Source organism: Emydura macquarii, unplaced genomic scaffold (genome assembly GCF_026122565.2).
Source record: "Emydura macquarii macquarii isolate MOO-44397 ecotype Brisbane River unplaced genomic scaffold, CSIRO-AGI_Emac_v2 contig_1876, whole genome shotgun sequence".
Lineage (NCBI taxonomy): Eukaryota > Metazoa > Chordata > Testudines > Chelidae > Emydura > Emydura macquarii.
In genome coordinates, this window is record NW_027132013.1 from 13494015 (window position 1) to 13515624 (window position 21610).

Genomic DNA, 21610 nt, shown 5'->3' on the forward strand with positions numbered 1-21610 from the left:
TGGGAATTGCTCAAGAACACTCACTGTAATTGATGCCCAAAAAGCCTCAATCAAGGAAAAAGGCTGTACTGGTTTAAAAAAATGACGTGGTTTAGAGTGGAAGTGAAGGCAGCTAGAATGGAATGGAAGAAAGCGGTCAATACTAATTAATATAAATCAGAAACTAGAAATTGTAGAAAATTAATAAGGGAAGTAAAGAGACACATGGAGAAATCTATGACCAGCTGAGTCAAGGACAGTAAGTAGGAGTTTTTAAAGTATATTAGGAACAAAAAGAATCCTAACAATGGTATTGGTACATTACTAGATGAAAATGGCAAAATGATCCATGATAATGCAGAAAAGGCGGACGCGTTAAATAAATATTTCTATTCTGTATTTGGGGGAAAAAACAGATTATGCAGTCATTCCACAAGATGTCACTCCTTTCATTCCACTATTATCTCAGGAGGATGTTAAACAGCAGCTACTACAGTTAGACATTTTTAAATCCGCAGGATCAGATAACTTTCATCCAAGAAGTTTAAAAGAGCTGGCTGAGGAGCTTGCTGGATCATTAATGTTGATTATCAGTAATTTTTTGTACACAGGAGAAGTTTCAGAATACTGAAAGAAAGCTAATGTGCCAATATTTAAAATGGGCAAATGGGATCACCTGAGTGATTATAGGCCTGTCAGTCTGATGTCAATCCTAGGCAACATAATGTTGTGGCTGATACGGGTCTCGATTAATAAAGAGTTATTGGAGGGTAATATTATTAATGCCAATCAACATGGGTATATGGAAGATAGATTTTGTCAAAATTGATATATTTTTTGATAGATTACAAGTTTGGTTCATAAAGATAATAGTATTGATAGAGTATATTTAGACTTCTTAAGGTGTTTGACTTGGTATTGCACAATATTTTAATTAAAAAAACAGAACAATATAAAATTAACATGACACACATTAAATGGATTGAAAACTGGCTAACTGATAGGTCTCAAAATGTAATTGTAAATAGGGAATCATCATAGAGCAAGTATGTTTCTAGTGGGGTCCTGGAAGGATCAGTTCTGGGCCCCACGCTATTTAATGTTTTTATCAGTGACATGGAAGAAAACTTAAAATCACCACTGATGAAGTTTGTATATGACACAAAAATTAGGGGAGTTGCAAATAATGAAGAGGACAGGTCACTGATACAGAGAGGTCTGGGTTGCTTGGTAAGCTGGGCGCAAGTAAACAATATGCATTTTCATATGGCTAAATGTAAATATATACTTCTAGGAACAAAGGCTATATTTATAGGATGGGGGACTCTATCCTGGGAAGCCATGACTGAAAAAGATTTGGGGGTCATGATGGTTAATCAGCTGAATGTGAGCTCCCACTGCGATGCTGTGACCAGAAGGACTAATGTAATCTTTGGATGCATAAACAGGAATCTCGAGTAGGAATAGAGAGGTTATTTTACTTCTGTATTTGACACTGATGTAACTACTGCTAGAATACTATGTCCAGTTCAGTGTCTGCAATTCAAGATGTTGATAAATTGTAGAGGATTCAGAGAAAAGCCATGAGAATGATTAAAGGATTGGAAAACATGCCTTATGCTGATAGATTCAAAGAGCTCAATCTATTTATTTTAAGAAGAAAATGTTAAGGGGTGACTTGTTTACAGTCTATAAGTATCTACCTGGGGAACAAATATTTGATAATGGACTCTTCAGTCTAGCAGAGAAAGTATAACACAATCCAATGGGTGGAAGTTAAAGCTAGGCAAGTTCAGACTGAAAATAAAGTGTAAATTTTTAGCAGTGAGGGTAATTACCCTTAGAACAATTTACCAAGGATCATGGTGGATTCTGTATCACTGACATTTTTTAAAATCAAGATTGGATGTTTTTCTAGGAATTATTTTGGGAAGTTCTGTGGCCTGTGTGATACAGATCAGACTAGATCAGTGTTTCTCAACCTCTCCCGGGAGGTTACCAGAAAGGTTTAAGTGGGTGTGACAGGGTCTCTGGGGTGCAACCTGGACTGTGGGATCACTGAGCCCCACCGAATCCGGGTTACCTGTCACACTGTGATGCTGATGTCCAGGTACAAACCTGTGATAGGCACTGCAATTACACAGCCATCCACAGGCAGAGATACACCCAGGGAGTTACATGAATGATCTCCCAGCCACTCATGAACCAACAATAGGGAGGCTCTAGCCAATTTCCTCCAGCTCTCCAGCCTTGCACCCCCAGAACTATACCATCTTGCACTAGTCAGAAGCCCTGAGCCATGGGGGGTGAAGCCTGAGCTCCAAGCTTAAGGTAGGTGGTCAAAAAACGTTTTTGTTTTTTTTTAAGGTCCAAAGGGGGTCGTCAGCACAAAAAGGTTGAGAAACACTGGACTAGATGATCACAATGGTCCCTTCTGGCCTTGGATTGATTACTTTATGAACACCATAAAGCATGGTAAGAGGCCTTTGGGTCCAGTTCACTTTTCCTGCTGCCACCTCTCTAATAAGCCTCCAGCAATCCCTGCTGATTTCCCAGGCTGGACTTCCAGGTGAGACACAGACCCATCTGGCCCATCTAGATCCCATGTAATAAATAGAGAGGGTTAGATTTTCTGAGGAGTCCGTTCTTCAGCCCCTGGCCAGGACCTTTTCGGAGAGAGACAGAAGGGATCCTTCTTTTGATTCCTGTGGGTGTACGTGTACACACACACACACACACACACACACACACACACACACACAGGCAACTCTTTCTCCTTAGGAGAAAAAAGCCAATTCTCTGAATGGAAGTTAGAGGATAAAAATAATAAAATAAATATATATATATATATATTAAACAAAACAGAGGATGGACTTTTTCAGGCAGAGTATGGAGTACTGAGAAACTGTGCTTAGGAGATCTGGGGTTTCCCTAAACATGCTATAGCTATTTAACCCTCTGTATGTTCCTAGGGAAGATATCATAATAGAAGAATGAGGATTTCCTGCCTCACCTAAAGATTAAGAAAGGATCGGGTTACTGCTCTGGGTCACAATGCCCTAATCATCTGGCTGTTGTCTTTGGCTACCACTGTGGATTGCAACACTTTAATGTCCAGGTTATTGTTCTTAGCTGCTGCAGGTTGACATGCCTTGCCACTGCCTCCATCTCCTCCCCTTAGCAGCTGGCCATGGAGTGATGAGAGGTGAAGGAAAAGCCCAGATGTGGAAGAATGAGCAGGCAGTAAGGAGCATCTTGGTCCATCTTCTGTTTCTTTCTAGCACTCTGGTCTCCATTTTATAAGGCCAGAAAGTTCTTCAGTGTGCTCCAATCCAAGTTTAACCTAGTATCACTTCCAAAGATAAATGTGGCTGTATTCTGTGGTGGTCAGGAATCAGCATTTCTAACTGGGGAGATTTTTACCTGAAAGCATGTCCTCGCTATACAGGCCCATCACAGGCAGGTGACTCTAGACAAGCATCACTTCAGCCCCGTCTCGTGGCCATGAAAGGTCTCTGTCAACATCAGCTCAAGAACAATAAAAATCAAAGTGTGAAATGTATTTGACATTCTCCACATGCTTTCACAAACAAAGCTAAGCTGTGTGGTCATTATTGCAAATATGATCCCCCTCAACCTAAAAATCCCATAGTCTAAGGGCTTCTCTCTGAAAAAGATAGACACAAATTTGTTTCATGTACATATATGGGGCCTTCATCATGGGCATGGGCAGATCAGTTCTCAGCTCTCTTAGTGATACAGTGGGAAACTTACGGAAAGCTGAAACTTCAGAATAACGGATAAAGTAGATTTATAATTTTTTTTCCCTTCCAGACGCTATAGAAAAGAATACAAATCATGTGGCACAGTGAAGCAGTCCTCAGAGTACAAGAAGAGGGAGGATAATATTTTACAAGTGGTAGTTGGAACTAAGCTTGGCAAGCCAGTCAATTGCCTGGTCAAATAATGTCAAAATCGACCGCCTATTATTTGGCCATGGTCAAATATTTGCATTCCAGCAAAAATGCCCTGATGTAGGTTGTGGTCTACCTTTTTGATTGCATCTTGCATTTAAAAAAAATTCTTTTTTAGAACTTAATTTAATCAAAGAACTTCTTGTCAGACGAACCTAATTTGCTTCTTTGACAGGGTTCCTGGCCTAGTGCATAGGGGGAAAGTGTAGATGTGATTAGATATTGATTCTGGTAAGCCTTTTGACACTGTCCTACATGACATTCTCATAAGAAATGTGAGGGAATATGTGATCTCGATGAAATTACCATGAAGTGGGTGGAAGATTGGTTGAAAGACTGTACTCAAAGAATAATTATCAATGGTTCCCTGTCAGACTGGGGGGACATATCTAGTGGGGTCTGTCCTGGGTCCAGTACTTCAATTTATTCATTAATGAATTGGATAATAGAGTGGAGAGTGTGCTTATAAAATTTGCAGATGATGCCACATTGGGAGGGTTGCTAGCACTTTGGAGGGCTGGATTAGAATTTACAATGACCTTCTCAAATTGGAAAATAGGTCTGAAATCCACAAGATGAAATTCAGTAAAGACAAGTGCAAAGTACTACTGTTCGGAAAGAAAAATGAAGTGGAGAATAACTAGCCATTCAGTAGTACTGCTGAAAAGGATCTGGGAGTTATAGTGGATCACAAATTTAATTAGTCAGCAATGTGATGCAGTTGCTAAAAAAGACTAATATAATTCTGGGATATATTAACAGGATTGTTGTATGCAAGAAACAGTAGGTAATTATCCCCCAGTACTTGGCACTGGTGTGAGGACTCATCTGGAGAAAAGTGTCCAGTTTTGGGCTCCACACTTTAAGAAAGGTGTGGACAAATTGGAGAGTCCCAAGGAGAGCAACAAAAATGATAAAAGGTTTAGGAAACCTGATGTATGAGGAAAGGTTAAAAAATCTTGACATGTTTAGTCTTGAAGAAAGAAGACTGAGGGGGAACCTGAGAAGTCTCCAACTAATTTGAGGGCTGTTATAAAGAGGTTTCTGTTCAATTGTTTTCCATGTCCACTGAAGGTGGGACTAGAAGAATGGTCTGAGCAAAGGAGATTTATGTTAGAAATTAGGAAAAACTTTCTAATTATGAGGATAGTTAAGCTCTGGAAGAGGCTTCTAGGAGAGGTTGTGGAATCCCGATTGTTGGAGAGTATGGTACCAATGTGTCACCTGTCAGGGATGGTCTCATATACTTGGTCCAGTCTTGGTGAATGGGGCTGAACTAGATGATCTCTTGATGTCCCTTCCAGCTCTACATTTCTGATTCTGTGACTGCAAATCCAGGGTACCTGGGTGAGGTCATTAGCTACTCTCACTTGTCCCAGAGCTAGCTGCAAGACTCTCAAGCAACCCTATCTAGAGATAGACTCCTGATTGATGCTAGACTTTCAATTTGTGAGGAAATGGTTACTTTTTGATGTCCCCACCTCACAAAGGAGGTCTGCAATAGCAAAAACCAGTCCTCCCGCCAGTACCAGATAGGTTCAAAGTGGATACTTGGATGACGTGATTAGTCCCATAGACCCCAGAAAAACATCAACAAGTAAAATTTAGTATACTGGTTGAAGCAAAATGTATGGTTTAACTACCACATTAAACAAGTGACGCATAAGCTTGAATTTCCTCCAGAAGGGTTGTAATGAGGGTGTATGAGAGTGACCAAGCTAAAGATCAAGTCTCTGAACTATAATGTTCTCAATATGTTCAAGAAAAGGAAGTTTTTGTACAAATCTTGATGTTAAATGCTTCCTTAGGGTAAACTACTGTGATGGCAGACGGACAAGATTATAGAGCCTCACTCTGGAACCTCATTCTGGTCTTAGCAGTCCTACCCCAAGGGATATCTGTTGCAGATATCACACTTCCTACCCATTAAATAGATTTCTTAATAGCTATTATTGCCAATCAGATGAATTTTAGAAGTAGGGAGCTTTTTTGGATGGGATCCAATATTGTAGCTTTAATTCAGACAGGTAGCCTTCACAACTGTTATAGGATTCATTCCCAAGTAAAATTCAAGAAATATTCTTCTTCTGTTAAGCATACAATCTGGTCTTTAGGAGCACTAGCAATTTCAGGTCAGAGAAGTTTTGTCTCCTGTAATGAAATCTGTTAGGCAGCCACATGTCTATCAAGGCATACATTCACCAAAACTCTATATATTGGTCATTCAGACTTTAACCATTATTAATTTTCAGCAATCTTCTGCACATCTTAGTGCTCAAAGAAGACTAGAGGATAATTTAATATATTTTAGATGTCTATATTTAAAGGATGATCCTACTTCCTACTCTAGAGACACACTGCTGTGAAAATCCCATTGCAATGGCTCTGTGGCTCTTAGCAGGATGAAGAACAGGAACATTTATTTGTACTTGCCTGGAAATTTCCTTTCTTCAATTAATAAGTGCCACAGATCCAGTGCACCCTGGATACAAAAGGATCATCCAGAATAGAGATGGAAATTGACATTAAAAGATTTCATTAGGGGAAATGTTTGTTGGTTTTCCTTTGGAATATGTTTAGCACCGTCTATAATTTAGGAAAATAGAACTGCATTATCCTGGCTGTGGAAGTTGTCTCAACTCAAGGGAAGTTCAAGCATTGGGCATTCTTCTGCTGCCTGCGACTGACAGGTCTGGTTCTGCTCCCCAGCTGCAAGCAGGATGAAGTACACATTGTAATGGATCTGTGGAACTTATTACTCAAAGAAAAGAAAAGACATTTTTACATAAATTCAGGTAAATTTCCCTATTGCTTTGATCCCATGATGTAATTGTTCTTAATTTACTTGGTCCGCAAATCAGTTCCTCTGCTAATATGTAAATGTGAAATTTGAGCTCATTTCGGCTGGAATTCCTGAAGGACTGATAAATGTAATGTTATTGACCTTGGGGCCCATGCTAGACTGAGTTGCGTTAGGGATGGGGCCTTTGAGGGCACCTAAACCTCCTGTGTATTTAATGATATCCTGCTGGAATGGGATGCTCTTGCTTCCCATCTGGTGGGTGTGCCCTGAATGCAGCCATTTCACTGGCTGGCACAGAAACAGCAGACTGAGCCTGACTCCAGGACTGTTTTCTAGCTGAGCATTTGTGGTGATGTCAGATGCTGTGAGAAAGGACATGACTTGGCAGGACAAAGTCTGCAGAAAGTTCAACTCCACCTTTGGATGAATGCTTCAGAGGGAATTAGATTTACAAACGCAGTCTGTTGCACGCCATCTCTCATGCTCTCTTGTTGTCGCAAAGATCCTATCTCAGTTGCACAGACCTTTTAATGCACCCCACCCATTATTTTTCATGATGCAGCTTTACAGAAGACTTTCAGTTTCCTTACAAGCTCTGGCAGCACATGGAGTTTCTTCTTCTCTTCAGCGTTTAGTTGAATTTGGCCCATATAGCAGAAGTGGGTTGGTCATGCTGACTAACTCCTGGCAAAATATGGCCACATGTTGTGCAAGCTTCCTTCACACAAAGCTCCTAAAGTCCTTGCTCCTGACCTGCTGTGTATCCTTCCCCTATTCCAGTCCTGTTTGCTTGCACCTTCACAGCTCTGTTGATACCCTAAATACTTCCTGGTAGCACCTGATAATCCAGGTCTGGGTTCCCCAGTCCAGCTCTATTGCTGTACCTCAGTCTTCACCCCACTGTTCCATTATCTTAAGTGCAAAGACAGTAAATCCTGCCAAAATATTTGTTTTTTGGACATATGGAGACTAGACCAAGATGTGCAATAGCAATAGCTGAGCTCAGTTCTTTTGAAGTGACTATCTAGTGAATGAAGACCCCAGTCCCAGTATCTATCTAATTTGTTTTTATGTAGGCCATGTTACTATGGTATCATCCTTCCTTCCTGGCTACTATATGCAAACAGGGTGTTGTTTCTATTCATGGGAATAAAAGCATTTCTCTGCTGGTCTTAGAAATCTTCATGATTTTCCTGCCCATTTCTCAACCCAGTACCAAATCTCTCTCCTCCTTTATTACTATTATTTATTTGTATTACAACAGAACCTACAGACATCTGTCAGGGCCCCATGGTGTTAGGAGCTAGACAGACACACTGTAAAAAGTCTGTACTCCAAAGAGCATACAATCTAGGTTAAGATGCACAAGTTGATGAAACAGATAGCGGAAGGGCGTGAAGGAAGATGAATTGATAAAAAGATGCAAGCATGTTATTGCACAGTAAGCATTACTGTCACTCTCTCTTCCTCCCCATCCCTTTCTCTTCTGTTTTCCTCCTATTCCTTACCCCTTGGGGGCACCAGAATGTGTCCAGTTTCATAGAAATTAGAGAGGCAATAGACCTGTTTGATTGAGAGAGGTCTGGGCATGGGAGTAGGAGCCAGGAGCTCCTGAGTTCTATTCCTGGCTCAGATGCTGACTCACCAGATGGCCTTGGGCAATTCACTTGCCCTCTCTGTGTCTCTATTTCATTGGGGGTAATGTTTCTGTTTATTTTCTATCATTTGTTAAAAGCTGGTGGTAGGTTGGGCCATCTCTCTTCCCAGAGGTGACAATTAGAAGTTCATACCAAGGAGTTGGGCTCTGTCACCCTGGGGAGTCCAGAGGATGCTGTTATCTTTGATTTTTTTCTTGTAATTCTTCCTCCTGTTTCTCATCTTGAATAATGCTGGGCTATAGAAGGCCTTTGGCTGGCAATGATCATGATAATAGTACTCCCCTACCTGCCAGGATTTTTTGGGGGGGTGGTTAATTTGCTTGTTTCTAAAGGGCTTTGCAGATGAAAATACTAATAAGCTTGGTTACTATCTGCTTCATTTCCCATTGTTCCCACAGGGAGCAGAGCAGGATTGGACCTTGCAATCTCTTTTTCTGGGCTTTATTTAATTGGTTTTCTAATTACTGCAGGGATGGGGTTTCCGCTGTTTCCCTTGCACTTCACTATCAAGCAGTTATTCCTGATATTCAACCTTTGCTCTTCTCTGACCTCTCTCCAATTTGTGAACATCTTTCTGGTTCTGAGATGGCATTTTCCCAAATCCCTATGGAGCAGAACTGTTAGTCCCCAGAGCAGGCACGTGAATCCTCTAGGACTGAGGGTCAGAAAGGGTGAGTGCAGGATCCTAGGTGTAGTCTCCTCCTTGCCCCAAGACGTGGTGTGTCTGCATCACTTCACAATGGATGAGGAATCTTCTCTCAATCTTGCACTTCTCTGCAAGCCCCATGTTGAGATCAGTTTTTGGTCGCTAGCCAACAACTCCCAATACAGCCTGTTTACATGTCCCATTGCACCATTCTGGAATATGGGCATTTTCCCCAGCCTTTCCTACCACTCTCCTTTGAAGTAATATTCTCTGACAACAGACCAAGGAAAATCTAGACCTTAGAACTGATGCCTCAAAGAAAAACTGATTGTCACAATGTTTTGTAGCCACATATAATTAGCTCTGTGTCCTCTGTGTAGAATGGGTATGAATGACTGAATGGAGCTAGAGGAGGAATCTAGCAAAGCAGTGGGGCATGCAAATTCTTTCTCTCTTTCATGGAATTTACAAGAAAACTGAGGCAGATGCTAGTTCTCATTTTCAGCCTTCAAGTTGGCCAGGGTGAGCTGTCACTGAACCTAGTAGGTCAGCTTTAGTTTCTCAGACCAGGATTTTGGTTGTACCAGGCTGTTTACTAGTAGAATTTTTCTGTAGGTTTCCTAGGTCTGGTCTAAACTTAAAAGTTTTGCTGGCATAGCTATGTTGTGTGTGTGAAAAAAGTCACACAGACTCCCAACCAACATAGCTATGCCAGTTATACCAGCAAAAAAGTCCTTTTGCCAATATAGCATTTTTTGTTTGGGGAACCGATATTAAACTCTACTGGCAAAAGAAATATTTTGATAGTGTAAGTTGTGTCTCCACTAGGAGGGTTTGCTGATATTGCTATACATTTCTAGTGTTAGACAAGGCCCCAGACTAAACACCCCTCCTCTCCTCCCTGCACAAGCAACCGAGAAGACCTGTCTTTGTTTCTCTGCTGTGTATTGCTGTTTTTTCTCTGCTTCTCCCTCCTGGGAGGAGCACAGATGGGATTTTTCCTGTTTGAAGTCCCTGTCAAAATCAAAGCCATGATTGCATTTCCTGCCATCCAAAAGTCGGTGTTGATATTGAAGTCAAACCGATGCTGAGCTAAAGTCAGAGCCAAGCTCCCAGGGTTACTGCAGTTCAGCTTCAAAATATAAGGCTCTGCTGCTGTTCTCCCTTGCAGGTGCTGCAAGGACCTATATAGCTTCTAAGCAGCAGCTGGACTCTACCACCCAATTGGGATTATGTCTTTGGAAGCAATTCCTCTTGTGGAGACAGAGGTGATGAGGGGTGACTGCCATTGCATCACATGTGTGTGCGTGGGAGGGGTCGGGTTCATCACTATAACATCTTTCTCCCTGAGTCCCATACATACCTTGATTTCTGCTCTTCCTGGAGTTGTAATGCTCTAGATTTGCCTGAAGCTCAGAACCCCAAATGATGAGTACAGTAAAAACCCAGTTAGAATAGAATAGTCTGGAGTTAACTTAGGGCTTGTCTACACAAACATTTAATTTGTGGCAAGCTAGGGTGTGAATCTGCCCTGCACTAACCTGCTGTGCACTAACTGTTCATGGGGACCCTTCTGATGCACACTAACAGTTCCTCAGTGCATTTTGATCTAGTCCTGTTTCAAAGTGGGGGTAGATCAAAGCACACAAAGGAACAGTTAGTGCACGTCACCAGGGTCCACATGGACAGTGCACTGCAAGCTATTGCAGGATAGATTGATACTACAGGTTGCTGTAAACTAAATGTTCATGTAGACAAGCCCTGTAGAGGCAACCATTGTCCAGACCTAGATTGAGCTCTCTGACAGAGTCTAGGGATGTTTGGGCAGATGAGAAGGTCCAGGCCAGTAAATGTGACTGTGAAATCCTGACACTATTCCCTAACTCACCCCCAACCTCTGAGTGATAGGGAACAAATCAGCCTTTCTCGTCATCACTTGCTCACTCTCATTCAGGGGAGCTGGCGTTTATAGGCAAACAGGAAAAGAGGCTAAAGGGAGCCCTGCGTACAGTGTGAATGAACTGGAGTAACCCCTTATTCCTTTCTCTTTCTCTCAATTACAGGACCAAGGGCATCTGGCAGCCCAGAGGGGGAGAGGGAGGGAGGGAGCAGAAAAGCACAGCCCATTCTGAGAACTCACAGGCCTGAAAGTACTCTCACCCGTTCACTCTCTCTCTCTCTCGCTGTTTGTGCTGCTGCAGGCTCTTCAGGCCATCCAGGTCCTGGGTGGGAGATCAGGGCAAAGGCAAAACCTCAGCCATTGGCACTGAAGGAAAAAAGTAACTAACGAGAGACAGGCGGGAGGGAGGCTTTGCTGCAGGACCAGGTAGGTGAGCTGGAGAATTGTTTGCTGCTTGCAGGGCAGTTGCTTGGATGGCTTAGTTCTTTTTCTTTGGGGACTTGTGGGTTTCGTTGTGGGATTGGAGTTGGCCACATCTGAATCCAGTCTACTTTGGAGTTTGGGAATGAGCATTCCTAGAACAGAGATGCCCATTGGCTCTCTTGGAGAGGAAGAGTCCTCTGCTCACTGAAAGATTTGGGATATGTGAGATACTATGGTTGGTGGGACACCTGCAGGGATAGAAGTGCAGGAGCTGCCAGTAGTGAGCCTGTGCACGGAAGTGGAATGGAGAAAAGGCCCCAAGTCTGTTCCTGGCCTGGTCTGGATTAGTATATTTATTATTTGTATTGTGGTACTGCCTAGAGGGCCCAGCCTCATTGTGCTAGGACCTGTGCAAACATAACAAAGAAACAGTCCCATCTCTATTACTTCAGTTCTGTACTTCTTCCTGCTGAGATAAAATTAAACTGGGTTGAAATCTGTTCTCATTGCCCCTTTATAATCGTATAACAAACATGCCAGCGACTTCTCACTCACACCAGCTCAGTAGACGGGTATTGATACATACCTCGGGACCTCTCTTTATCAGGGGGCAAATGCAGTGGCCAGACCTGTTTGTGGAAATTCAGAGGAATAACCTGACTCTCTTCTTGACAGTCCCATTCTTCCCTCGCTTTGCTTTGTGATCCATGACAGGCTGCTGCATTTGATGGAGGCTGGGGAGAGGATGCATCCTCTGCACCAGCCTGTTGGGAAACTGGGCAATTCTTTTTCACCAGTATTAAAGGCAGGAATGAGTCCTATTAGTTCATCTAGTTCGCATGTGAGGGAAAGTTCCAGGGCTTTAGTGAATCTACTTTTTAGTGGCCAAAGTCCAGTAATGATGCTTCCCCACTTTCCTTGAGTGACTACTGCACAGTCCAGTAGATCTCACCATTAAGATATTTCCCTTCCCTGATATTCAGCTTAAATTTCCCATTAGTTTCATCTCACTCACCCTATCTCTTACCCTAAGTCAGTCCTCCTCTCTTAGTATTTACAGCCTTCAAGTACTTGTGCACTGTTATATCTCCCTACCCCCACTCCAGTCCTCCACAACACAAGATTGATTTAAATGTATTTAGTTGTTTCAATCTTTTTCTTCTGTTGTTTTTCTCTGTACTCCCTCTTAGACTGAGATGCCAAAACTGCTACATTATTTCAGATGGGGTCTCCTGAGAGCTGTATAAGGAGACACTATTCTTTCTCTGCTCCAGAACCTTAGGCCTGGACCCAGAGCTCATCTCTGTTTCCCCAGAACTGTACAGAGAGAGAGTATTTCCCTGCTCCACAAATATTTATACAATTCAAAACTGAGTTGCCTTTTATGCTACTCTGTGCAGCATTGCGAACACCTATCCAGTGTGCGGTCCACTATCACTGAGCATCACAGCTTCCCAGGTTTTCCCCTCCCATTGAGGATCTGGGTTTCATGTTATTTTTCCCCTGAAGTACTAGCTGTGTTTCTCCAGGCTGTCTCTCTCTCTATTTTCTGCCTGTATGTCTAATTTCTCTAGGTTCTTTCCGGTTATTTCTCTGTCCTGCCAGGGTGTTAGTAACTCCTTCCAATTTAGTGTAACCTATGTATGTCACTAACATACTCTTTACCTTCTTAACAGACACTTGATGATGATATTAAATCAGACAAATCCTAACATTGGTTTTACCAGCAGAGCCTGGGAAAAGGGTGCTGTAGAGTCTAGGAGGAACAAGCGAACCAGTGAGAGCTGGAAAGAACCTCTTGCTTCCAGAGACATGCATAGAGGAAGTACTAAGGCCTTTTAGGAAGTTTGTGAAAATCTGCTAGATAGTATAAAAGAGAAGGTGCTCATCAGAGGACTAGGTCACTGGGGCACCATCAACTCTTCTGACTGAAGAGAATGGGTCTGCCTATGTATCCTTTTATACTGCCCTATCACACTGCAAGCTCCTGTATAGTGCTGTAACACTTATCCCTGCAGACCCCAACTTAATGCTTTGCTGTTTATCTCAGTCGTTTGGACCTGTTGCCAGTTTTCTGTGAACATGACGGTGTCATAGCTGAGCCATTGTAAAATAAGATTTCAGGAAACTTTTTGTACCCAGCTTCAGACTTAGGATCAAATTAACTCTTACATGCCCAAATGTGTATTTTACATATTTGAACCCATTTAAGAGCCTAAATACAAAATCTGGGCACATGTCTTAAGTGTCTACATTTGAAAGCTAGGCCCGCCTATCAGACACTCACTCACTCGGTCATATTCACAAAAGCAAAGTCCTGCTGTTCCACAGGAGTACGCACAAAGGCACAATTCCACTGACATATGGGAAGAAGTATGCCTATGAGCACAGTCACATTAACACATGTACGCGCACAGACACACAGATCTCTGACAGAGTGTCCATGCACACAGAGGAATGCACATAGGAATAATCCCCCTAACAAAGGCAGAGGCATACAGGCACATTTATGCTAACAGACATATGGATGGATGCACATATATGCCCCAGGTGTACAGGCACAGTCCCTCTGTCACACACATATACACCCACTCTTTCAGCAGGTGGCTGGCTAGTGCTGCAGTGACATAGTGTTCTGGTCAGCACCCATGTTTTGTACCACCCCACAGATTTTCACAAACTTCCCAAAAGGCCTGAACACTTCCTCTGAGCATTTGTTACTAGGAAGGAAGAGGCTCTTCCAACTCTTGCTGACTCTTGTCTTTCATTCCTTCTGCAGTCTACAGCACCATTTTCCCAGGCTTTCTTTAGGGGAACACATGCCTTGAAGAGGGACTGTGTGTAAAAAGCTGATTTGTATTTGCTGAGGAAGGCTTGCGGCTGCTGAGGCTCAGGGCTTCTCCCAGAATGCATTGGTCCTTCCAGGAAGAACAAAGGAGTTAGTGGGATTGGGGGCGAGAGAAAAACCAGTCATGCTTAGCAGAGAAGTCATTATGACTGCATTTGGGCTACTTGTTTTATTGTGCACACACTGCACTCTTCCCAAGGTCATCTCCTGTACTTGTATCTTATGTGGCCTGGGGACAGAATTTAGACATATACAAGGCAGCTGTGACTGTTGATTATCGATCAGATGGAAGATTTCCAGAATGAATGAATGGAGGGGAAGTTCTCTTGGGAATTGGAATGGGACTGTTGTCTGTGGGATAGGGTGGGAGCTCACGCTGTGGGGGTTAGTCCCTGTGGAGGAACGGATAACAGCCCTGGCTGTTAGAGAGTTTCTGTGTGGGCCAGGAGTGGAGCCCTGGTTGTAGGAGTGGGAATGTTGGCTGCAGGGGCTCTGTGGGTAGGAGGGTGAGAGCACTCACTGAAGGGAACACGCTGAATGCTGTGGCTTGTATCATGATATTTTATGAGTACTTTGACTACAGTTTGAAACACAAGGATTATCAAAGTGCTGAACTTTTGGTCTCTGAGTTGTTCAGCTGTCTCCAGGAGGGGTGGGGGACAGAAACTGGTGCCAGCACATCTCGGAAGTGCTTGGCGTCTTGATCTGAGACATGAATGACTGAGTCTGTGGGAGAACTGCTTCCCTCAGCCTTTCACCTAGATCAACTTCCTCATTGGAGGCTGCACTCAGTGGATTTCTCTGTTCCAGATGCTGGATTTGGGAGTGAGGGGTTGCCCTGTCTTTTCTCATTTTGGCAGGTCTGGTTTTCAGAACTGGCACCAGGAATTGGGACAGACAGGTGGGGCATCACAGCTGGATGTATCAGGAAGATAAAGTTTTCCTTTTGCAGGTACAATTAGCTTCACAGTTTTACAGCTGTAATTGAGTTGTAGGTGCAAATCCGGGCTCTTACAACCCTTAACTATCCGATTTCTGGTACAAAAGGAAGGCATATCCTCAACACTTTGAAAATTTAGCCCTAATCTTTACATTGGCTTCCTGTGACATGTCCTGCTGGCTTGTAAGGTGAGTAGAAGTCCTGCTCCGCTAGTGGAGTTAAACAGTGCTACATTATGGATATAGACTGCGTTTCTCAGGTGTCTGAGAGGGGAGCTCTTCAGACAGCATCTTTGGTGGTGAATGCATTTGTCTGAAGAAGGCATTATAGCTACTTCTCATAGATTTGATGTAGGAGTTTTATCTTCTGCTATAGTTTGGGAAGGGATTTAATGTACCTGTGCTCTAAATGGCATTGGTCCTGAGCACAGGGCAGCTGTTAGTACCACAATGAGGATTTTTTTGTGATATAATTGTAAAGACCTTACATTCTTTATAATATAAACACCACAAAATCCCTCAGAGCTGGCACGGATTAGCAGCACCTTATTGGCAGTTTGAACAAAGAAGAAAGGGTATGGAGATTGGAATATCCCTCTCACACACCTGGAGAGGTCCTTGCAGGTCAGGGCCGAGGTTCACTGGTGATGTGTGGGGTGGGGAAAACTTGTCCTGCAGTGGTACTTATTCTGGGGATAAACAGAGGATTCATTCTCACGGGTCTGCTGATCTTGTAACTTTCTTCACATTCACTTAATGGTTTAAGGAAATAAACAGGTAACAAGGCTGATCATCTCTTTGTGTGAATGATGGAGCAAGGCCTCAAAATATATCTGGCTTGGTAGCCCCTGTAATTAAATTCTCTTCTCTTATGCTTCTTTTTTTCTCCACAGACATCTCCAGTCAGTGTTTAAGCAGCAGAGAGAATCTAATAATCTTGAAGACTTCTGCAGCCTCACGCTCAGCGGTAACCACACTACAGAGATGAGATGATAGTGAGTCTCTCCAGTGTAGCCCCCATGGGTCCCACACAGCTTGCTGCACAGGATCATGGGAAAAGGGTGGCAAGTGTATTTGAGATGGAGGAGGAAGGGTTTTCACTCTTCCATGGCTCGGAGATCCCACCTGAGCATACAGGTAAGGCAGTCCTGGTGACATCCACACACTGTGAAGGCATGGTGCTCACTGAATCACACACACAATGCCTGCTTAGCAAATCCTAGGGTACGATCCATTACACTCAGGGCACTTGATGGGATAAGGGTGGAGAAGAAGGGTTGGAAGTTGGTGGGGGAGAGGATGGGGTTCTCCAGGATGTAAATGGTGACAGCAGGCGTGCTGTAATGTACTGGCTTTGTGTGTGTATGTGCGTGTGATGTTGCCCTCTAGTGGCTGAGTCCACAGGGAATAAAAGGGACCCATTGCTGTCAGCCATAGGAGATCTTTGAGTTTAGGATTGGCTGAGGAGGGTTGTTTTATGGAGTGGCATGTGCAGGTGGTCCTTCAGGAGTCCAAGGATTAGTTGAATTAGTGCCACATGGTCCCCACTTCCACAGACTTAGTATGTTCCCTCTTGGCAGGTTCTCCAAGGCTTCCCTTCATGGGTGTTGTCTGCTTTAGTCTGTTTTCTGTAACACCATAATTTCAGCCCCTCTTTTCCTGTGACTCTTGGTCTGCTGAGCCATATTTCCCTATCATCTCTACGTGGTTTGAGTCTCTCTGAAGTAATGTGATGCTGAAGTCTTAAGCTGCAGACACCTGTGTGTAGTGTTGCCTGTTGTTGTCTCTGAGGGTGAGTTTGCGATTTGGCTTTAGATTTGAACATCACCTTTCTGCAGCTCTTTCATATGCCACTGAAGGTCACTCCCACCTTATCAGACTTCTAGAGAGGGGAAGGTGCAAAAGGGGATCTAGTCAGAACACATCTAACTCTTCTGCCTGCATCAGACAACTCTTGGGGTTGGAGTCAGCAGGGGCTACATCTCCCCATTTCCATCCCTCAGAAGCCTGGAATTTGGGATAAAAATGGGAGCAGTGTTGTGCTCAGATTAGGGCAGCAGTTGACATCTGTAATAGCTCTTGGTAAGGGCAGGAGTTCTCATCCAGATGGGCATTGAGAGAGATCTGGGACTGGAACTGACTCTGATCCCCAGGGTGCATCTGTACCGCCATGGAGTGGATTTGAGCCAGGACACTGGCTTCTCTAGGGAACGGGAATTTCTGACCACTTCTCTCATTCTTCCTCTTTTCTTTCCTCTTTGTCCATCTGTGTAGAAAATCCACCCCTGAAGCGGAAGAAAGGTCCAGCCCCCAAGATGCTGGGAAATGAAGTGTGCAGTGTGTGTGGGGACAAGGCCTCAGGCTTCCACTACAACGTGCTGAGCTGCGAGGGCTGTAAGGGCTTCTTCCGCCGCAGCGTCATCAAGGGTGCCCAGTATGTCTGCAAGAACGGTGGCAAGTGTGAGATGGACATGTACATGCGCCGCAAGTGCCAGGAGTGCCGGCTGCGCAAGTGCCAGGAGGCAGGCATGCGGGAGCAGTGTGAGTGCAGGGGAGCGGGACATGTTGATGCTGTGTGGGTGCAGGGGAGGGGGACATGGGGGAGCAGTGTGGATGCAGACGCCACTTGTGTGCAGAGTCATTGTGGACTCTGCTGGAGTGGTGAGGCTGTTAGCGGAGATGTTGATGCTGCGGGTGCCCACCCTGCATACAGTGGCAATGCTGGTTGGTATCTATGTGGCTAAGGGAGGGAACCCTTTACTCTGAAACAATTTTAAAAAACCTTTATTGGTGTGTGTGCTGAGTCTCTGAAGTTCTTGGCCAGCTGACTGCCTTGTGATTCCAAGTGTGTGAAGTGTCACTATGTTGTCTGCATAGTCAGCACTATTTCAAGCACTTGCCATGTTTATAACATGTTTCATCCACACACAGAAGTTGTAACAGGTGCACAAACATCTCCATGCCGTTGCAACTGCACTTGCATGCACCCAGTTTTGCCACTCAGTTTTACTTCTTACATTGGGTTGCTCTGCTCTGTTGCGGTGCTAGTGTAGACTGGGAGCTCAGTCCACCTGGCACAATCCCTCAGTGCTCCTGCCCACCTTTCAGTGATAGCTCAGAGAACTAGCTCTGTCACCTGTCAGGCCACCTTTTGGCTGCATGTAAGCCCAAGAGCAGCTAAGTTGGTACTCAGCTTGCCTGGTTTCCCTCTTCCCGATACCCCAGACCAGTGAAGAAGGATGCATAGTGATCCACCACACACAGAACCATGCCCTAAATCAATGTATAGATTGAACTGGGAGTTGGGGTGGCCTTGTGTGTTCTGCCTCAGCACCATCATGCACACTCCTGAGAGTAAGTAAATCCCACGTTGCCTCCTGGTGATTCAACACCTACTTGTTGAGTTGGGAGAAACAACTAGGTTGCATCTCCTCCCATCATCTGCACTGTCCTGCCAAACCTGGGCCCAGTTCACTTCTGGCTCTGGATTCTTTAGTGAAACACATACAAACTACTCATAAAGCAAAATCAAGAAAAGAAAAAGCAACAATAACATCTATTCTCCCGTTCCCCCACCCCCAAATGCAGAGCCACCCAAATGGGACAGTGCTTGTAGTAATGGATTCCAGAATATATTGGACAGTGGGTCATGGGGAAGCTGGTGAGCCCCAGCCATGACATCTGCATGGATTGTGCAAGGGTGTAGCAAGATGCCCTGCCCTTGAACCCAGGAACACATGGCTCCTTTGGCAGGACAGAACTATAAGAAATAGGCAGTGGGAACAGGTGCAAATGGATGTTTTCTACCATTGCTTACAACCTATATCATGTAAGTTACAATATACTATATATCTACAGTATACATACATGTGGAAAGTATGACATTCCGGGGTGCAATCCGGACCAGTGATGGCCTGTGTCATCACTTGCCCTGCAACCTGGGGTGCCTCACAATGCTTTGCTGTGTAGCTCCCAAACTGGGCTCCTCACAAACAGCCAGACAGCGTGCAGGTCACACCCTGAGAGTCTATGTGTAGGCACAGACCTGGTCCAGCAACTGTGACTCCAGCAGCCTGTCAGCAAACACCAGTCACACTCTGGCTTCTAGCAGCCTTGGTTACTACTTTCAGGGTGACCTCAACACACTCCCAGTCCCGGATTTTCCCCCAACAGCATGTGTTCTGTACTACCCAGCCCTCTCCTGGACAGTCCAGATATATTAGGTCTGTTGCCGCTGTAAGGAGATCATCATACAACAGTCTGCTACCTTAAATGGAATTACCCAAACAATTCACTACACTGGATTAGTTTTAACTAAAGAATAAAACAAGTTTATTTAACTACAAAGAGAGATGAGTACAAGTAACGAAAAATTAACATCAGAAACAGTTACAAGAAGAATAAAGATAAAACACTTTCTAAACTTAACAAACCAGAGTTGGTTCAAGGTGTTGTCCCTTGCCACATGTTTTCAGTACATTGCTGATCAAACTTTCATGCCAAGATCTGGCTGTTTTCTTTGTCTTCTTAGGTGGAAAAGAGATAGACAGGGAGAGATAACTTGGATGTTTTTGCCCCTCACTTTTATAGTTCAGTTATCCTTTGAAATGCATTTTCCTGATGGTTACCCTAGTTAAAATTCATTCAAACTAAAGAAGGCAACATGGTGTGTGGGGGTGAAAGAGGTTGCACGCTGTTTCTTGTTTGCTTCTTGTCCTCTGTTTGCTGAAATGCAGATTTTCCTTGTTTCCTGTCTTCCCCCTCTCCGCTGTCTGAGGATCCTGTTTACACCTCATATGTAAACTGAGGTAAACACACATTTCTTTATTTAAGACCTGCTTGACCAGTGTGGCATCCCCCAGGGTACAATCTGGATTGTTGAATCACTGAGTCCCTTTAACTCTCCAGCCTAGTGTGCCCTTTACACTGCTATGCTAGTGAAAAGCAGCCTCTCCAGGTTCTGCTCATACACAACCATTAGCATATAAAGTCCCTCCCAGCAAAGTTACATGAGTGCTTTTGCAGCCACTCATGAACTACATATAGGGTGACACCTGCAAATTCTTAGTCCCAGCCTTGCACCCCAGAAATGTACATCTTGTATCGTTCAGTAGCCCGCTGGACTGTACAAGCGCATAAATTAGTTCATTTTACCAACAAAGGGTAATGAATATGCACCAGCCCTGTTGACCTGCATAGAGATTTCCCAAATACTTCAAACAAACATGCTGATTTAGATAAAACAATACAAGTTTATCAAGTAGAGAAAGATAGATTTTAAGTGATTTACAAGTGGTGAGGCATAAAGGTCAGAATTGGTTACTAAAGAGAGAAAATTACAATCTATTTCCTAAACTTTACCAAGTTAAATAAGATTTGAAAGCAAAAAGATGTTTCTCGCCCAAAAGCTTTCAGCAGTCCATTCAGCAGTCCATTAGCTGTGAAAAGCTTTCCAGTTAGGACCACTCCCCACAGTTCATCGATGGTTCTTTGTCTTTCAAACCATCTTGCTGCTGTGAGTAGAGATGGAGGAGGACAGGTGGCTGGAAGCCTTCCCTCCCCTTCTTATATCCTGACCCTTTTCACTGGAAAAGTGCTTTCTGGGTCATGGGATCAGCCGTTCCATTGCTGCATGCTCTGCCAGCTGTCCTTCAGGTGAATTGTAAATACTTTGTTTATAACTCCCTTGTTGATGAATCTTCAGTTAAACAAGTTTAAACCTGTTGAATTAAACCCCTTTTAGCACCTAGGTGGCATGCCAGTGTGCCTTTGTCTTTGAGAAAATGATCTGAGGGCATTACCAGAGCTACAGTATATTTCAGGTACAATCATAAGTAAAATCTCATAGCTTCACATACAATGTTGATGCACACATTTTAACAGGAGAATGACGTTCAGTAGATTGAGTTTTCAAATGATAACTTACAAGATATACTTTGTACAAAATATATCATTACTATATAAAAGTGGTGAACATGGGGTACAGGGTATCATATGGGGTACAGGGTGCCACAGCTCCCCCCTTATGGGACTGCAGGAGTGTCAGCCAATGGCTTACACATAGGCAGTATGTGTTAAGGCCCTTTTGAGTTTTGACAACATAACTCCCAAGTGTTGCTAAACATTATAAGGTTAACCACATATGCTTTTGGAAAGTTCTGTATATCATTTAACACTTTGTGGACCAGTCTAGTGATCTCATGAGGTAGCAAGTGTGTTTTCCCTGACTTGTTAGAAAACAACTCTTTTTGTATCTGTGTAGCACTGATAACACTTCTGCCTTTTCAACTGGTATTAACTCAGTGTAGATATTAATGCTTTCCAGAGTGTAGTTATCTTGGCATTCAGGCATCAAATGAATGAAGTGTTATGCCTGAGTTTCCCCTTCTACACAAGTAAACCAGGTTTACTATGGTTTCTCTGCTGTGACAAGCTTTAAG

At 43.6% G+C, this 21610-nt stretch overlaps 1 protein-coding gene across 10 annotated transcripts in view; it reads left to right on the forward strand.

Annotated features, from left to right (window-relative positions):
• NR1H3 (nuclear receptor subfamily 1 group H member 3) overlaps nt 1-21610 on the forward strand; it is a 51240-nt gene that overhangs the window by 7001 nt on the left and 22629 nt on the right. For 3 of the 10 annotated variants that reach the window (XR_010921627.1, XR_010921626.1, XM_067557699.1), the window contains exons 1-3: nt 14249-15183; nt 16064-16137; nt 17445-17711. Coding sequence is in view for 8 of the 10 variants with exons in the window: in XM_067557699.1 (XP_067413800.1) it covers nt 14948-15183; nt 16064-16137; nt 17445-17711 (577 nt within the window). In the remaining 2 variants the exon portion in view is untranslated. Of the gene's footprint in view, nt 1-2346; nt 2455-6662; nt 6749-11261; nt 11387-14248; nt 15184-15256; nt 16308-17444; nt 17712-21610 lie in introns of those variants that run through there. The other 7 variants (XM_067557700.1, XM_067557701.1, XM_067557705.1 and 4 more) reach the window with 5 other exon arrangements.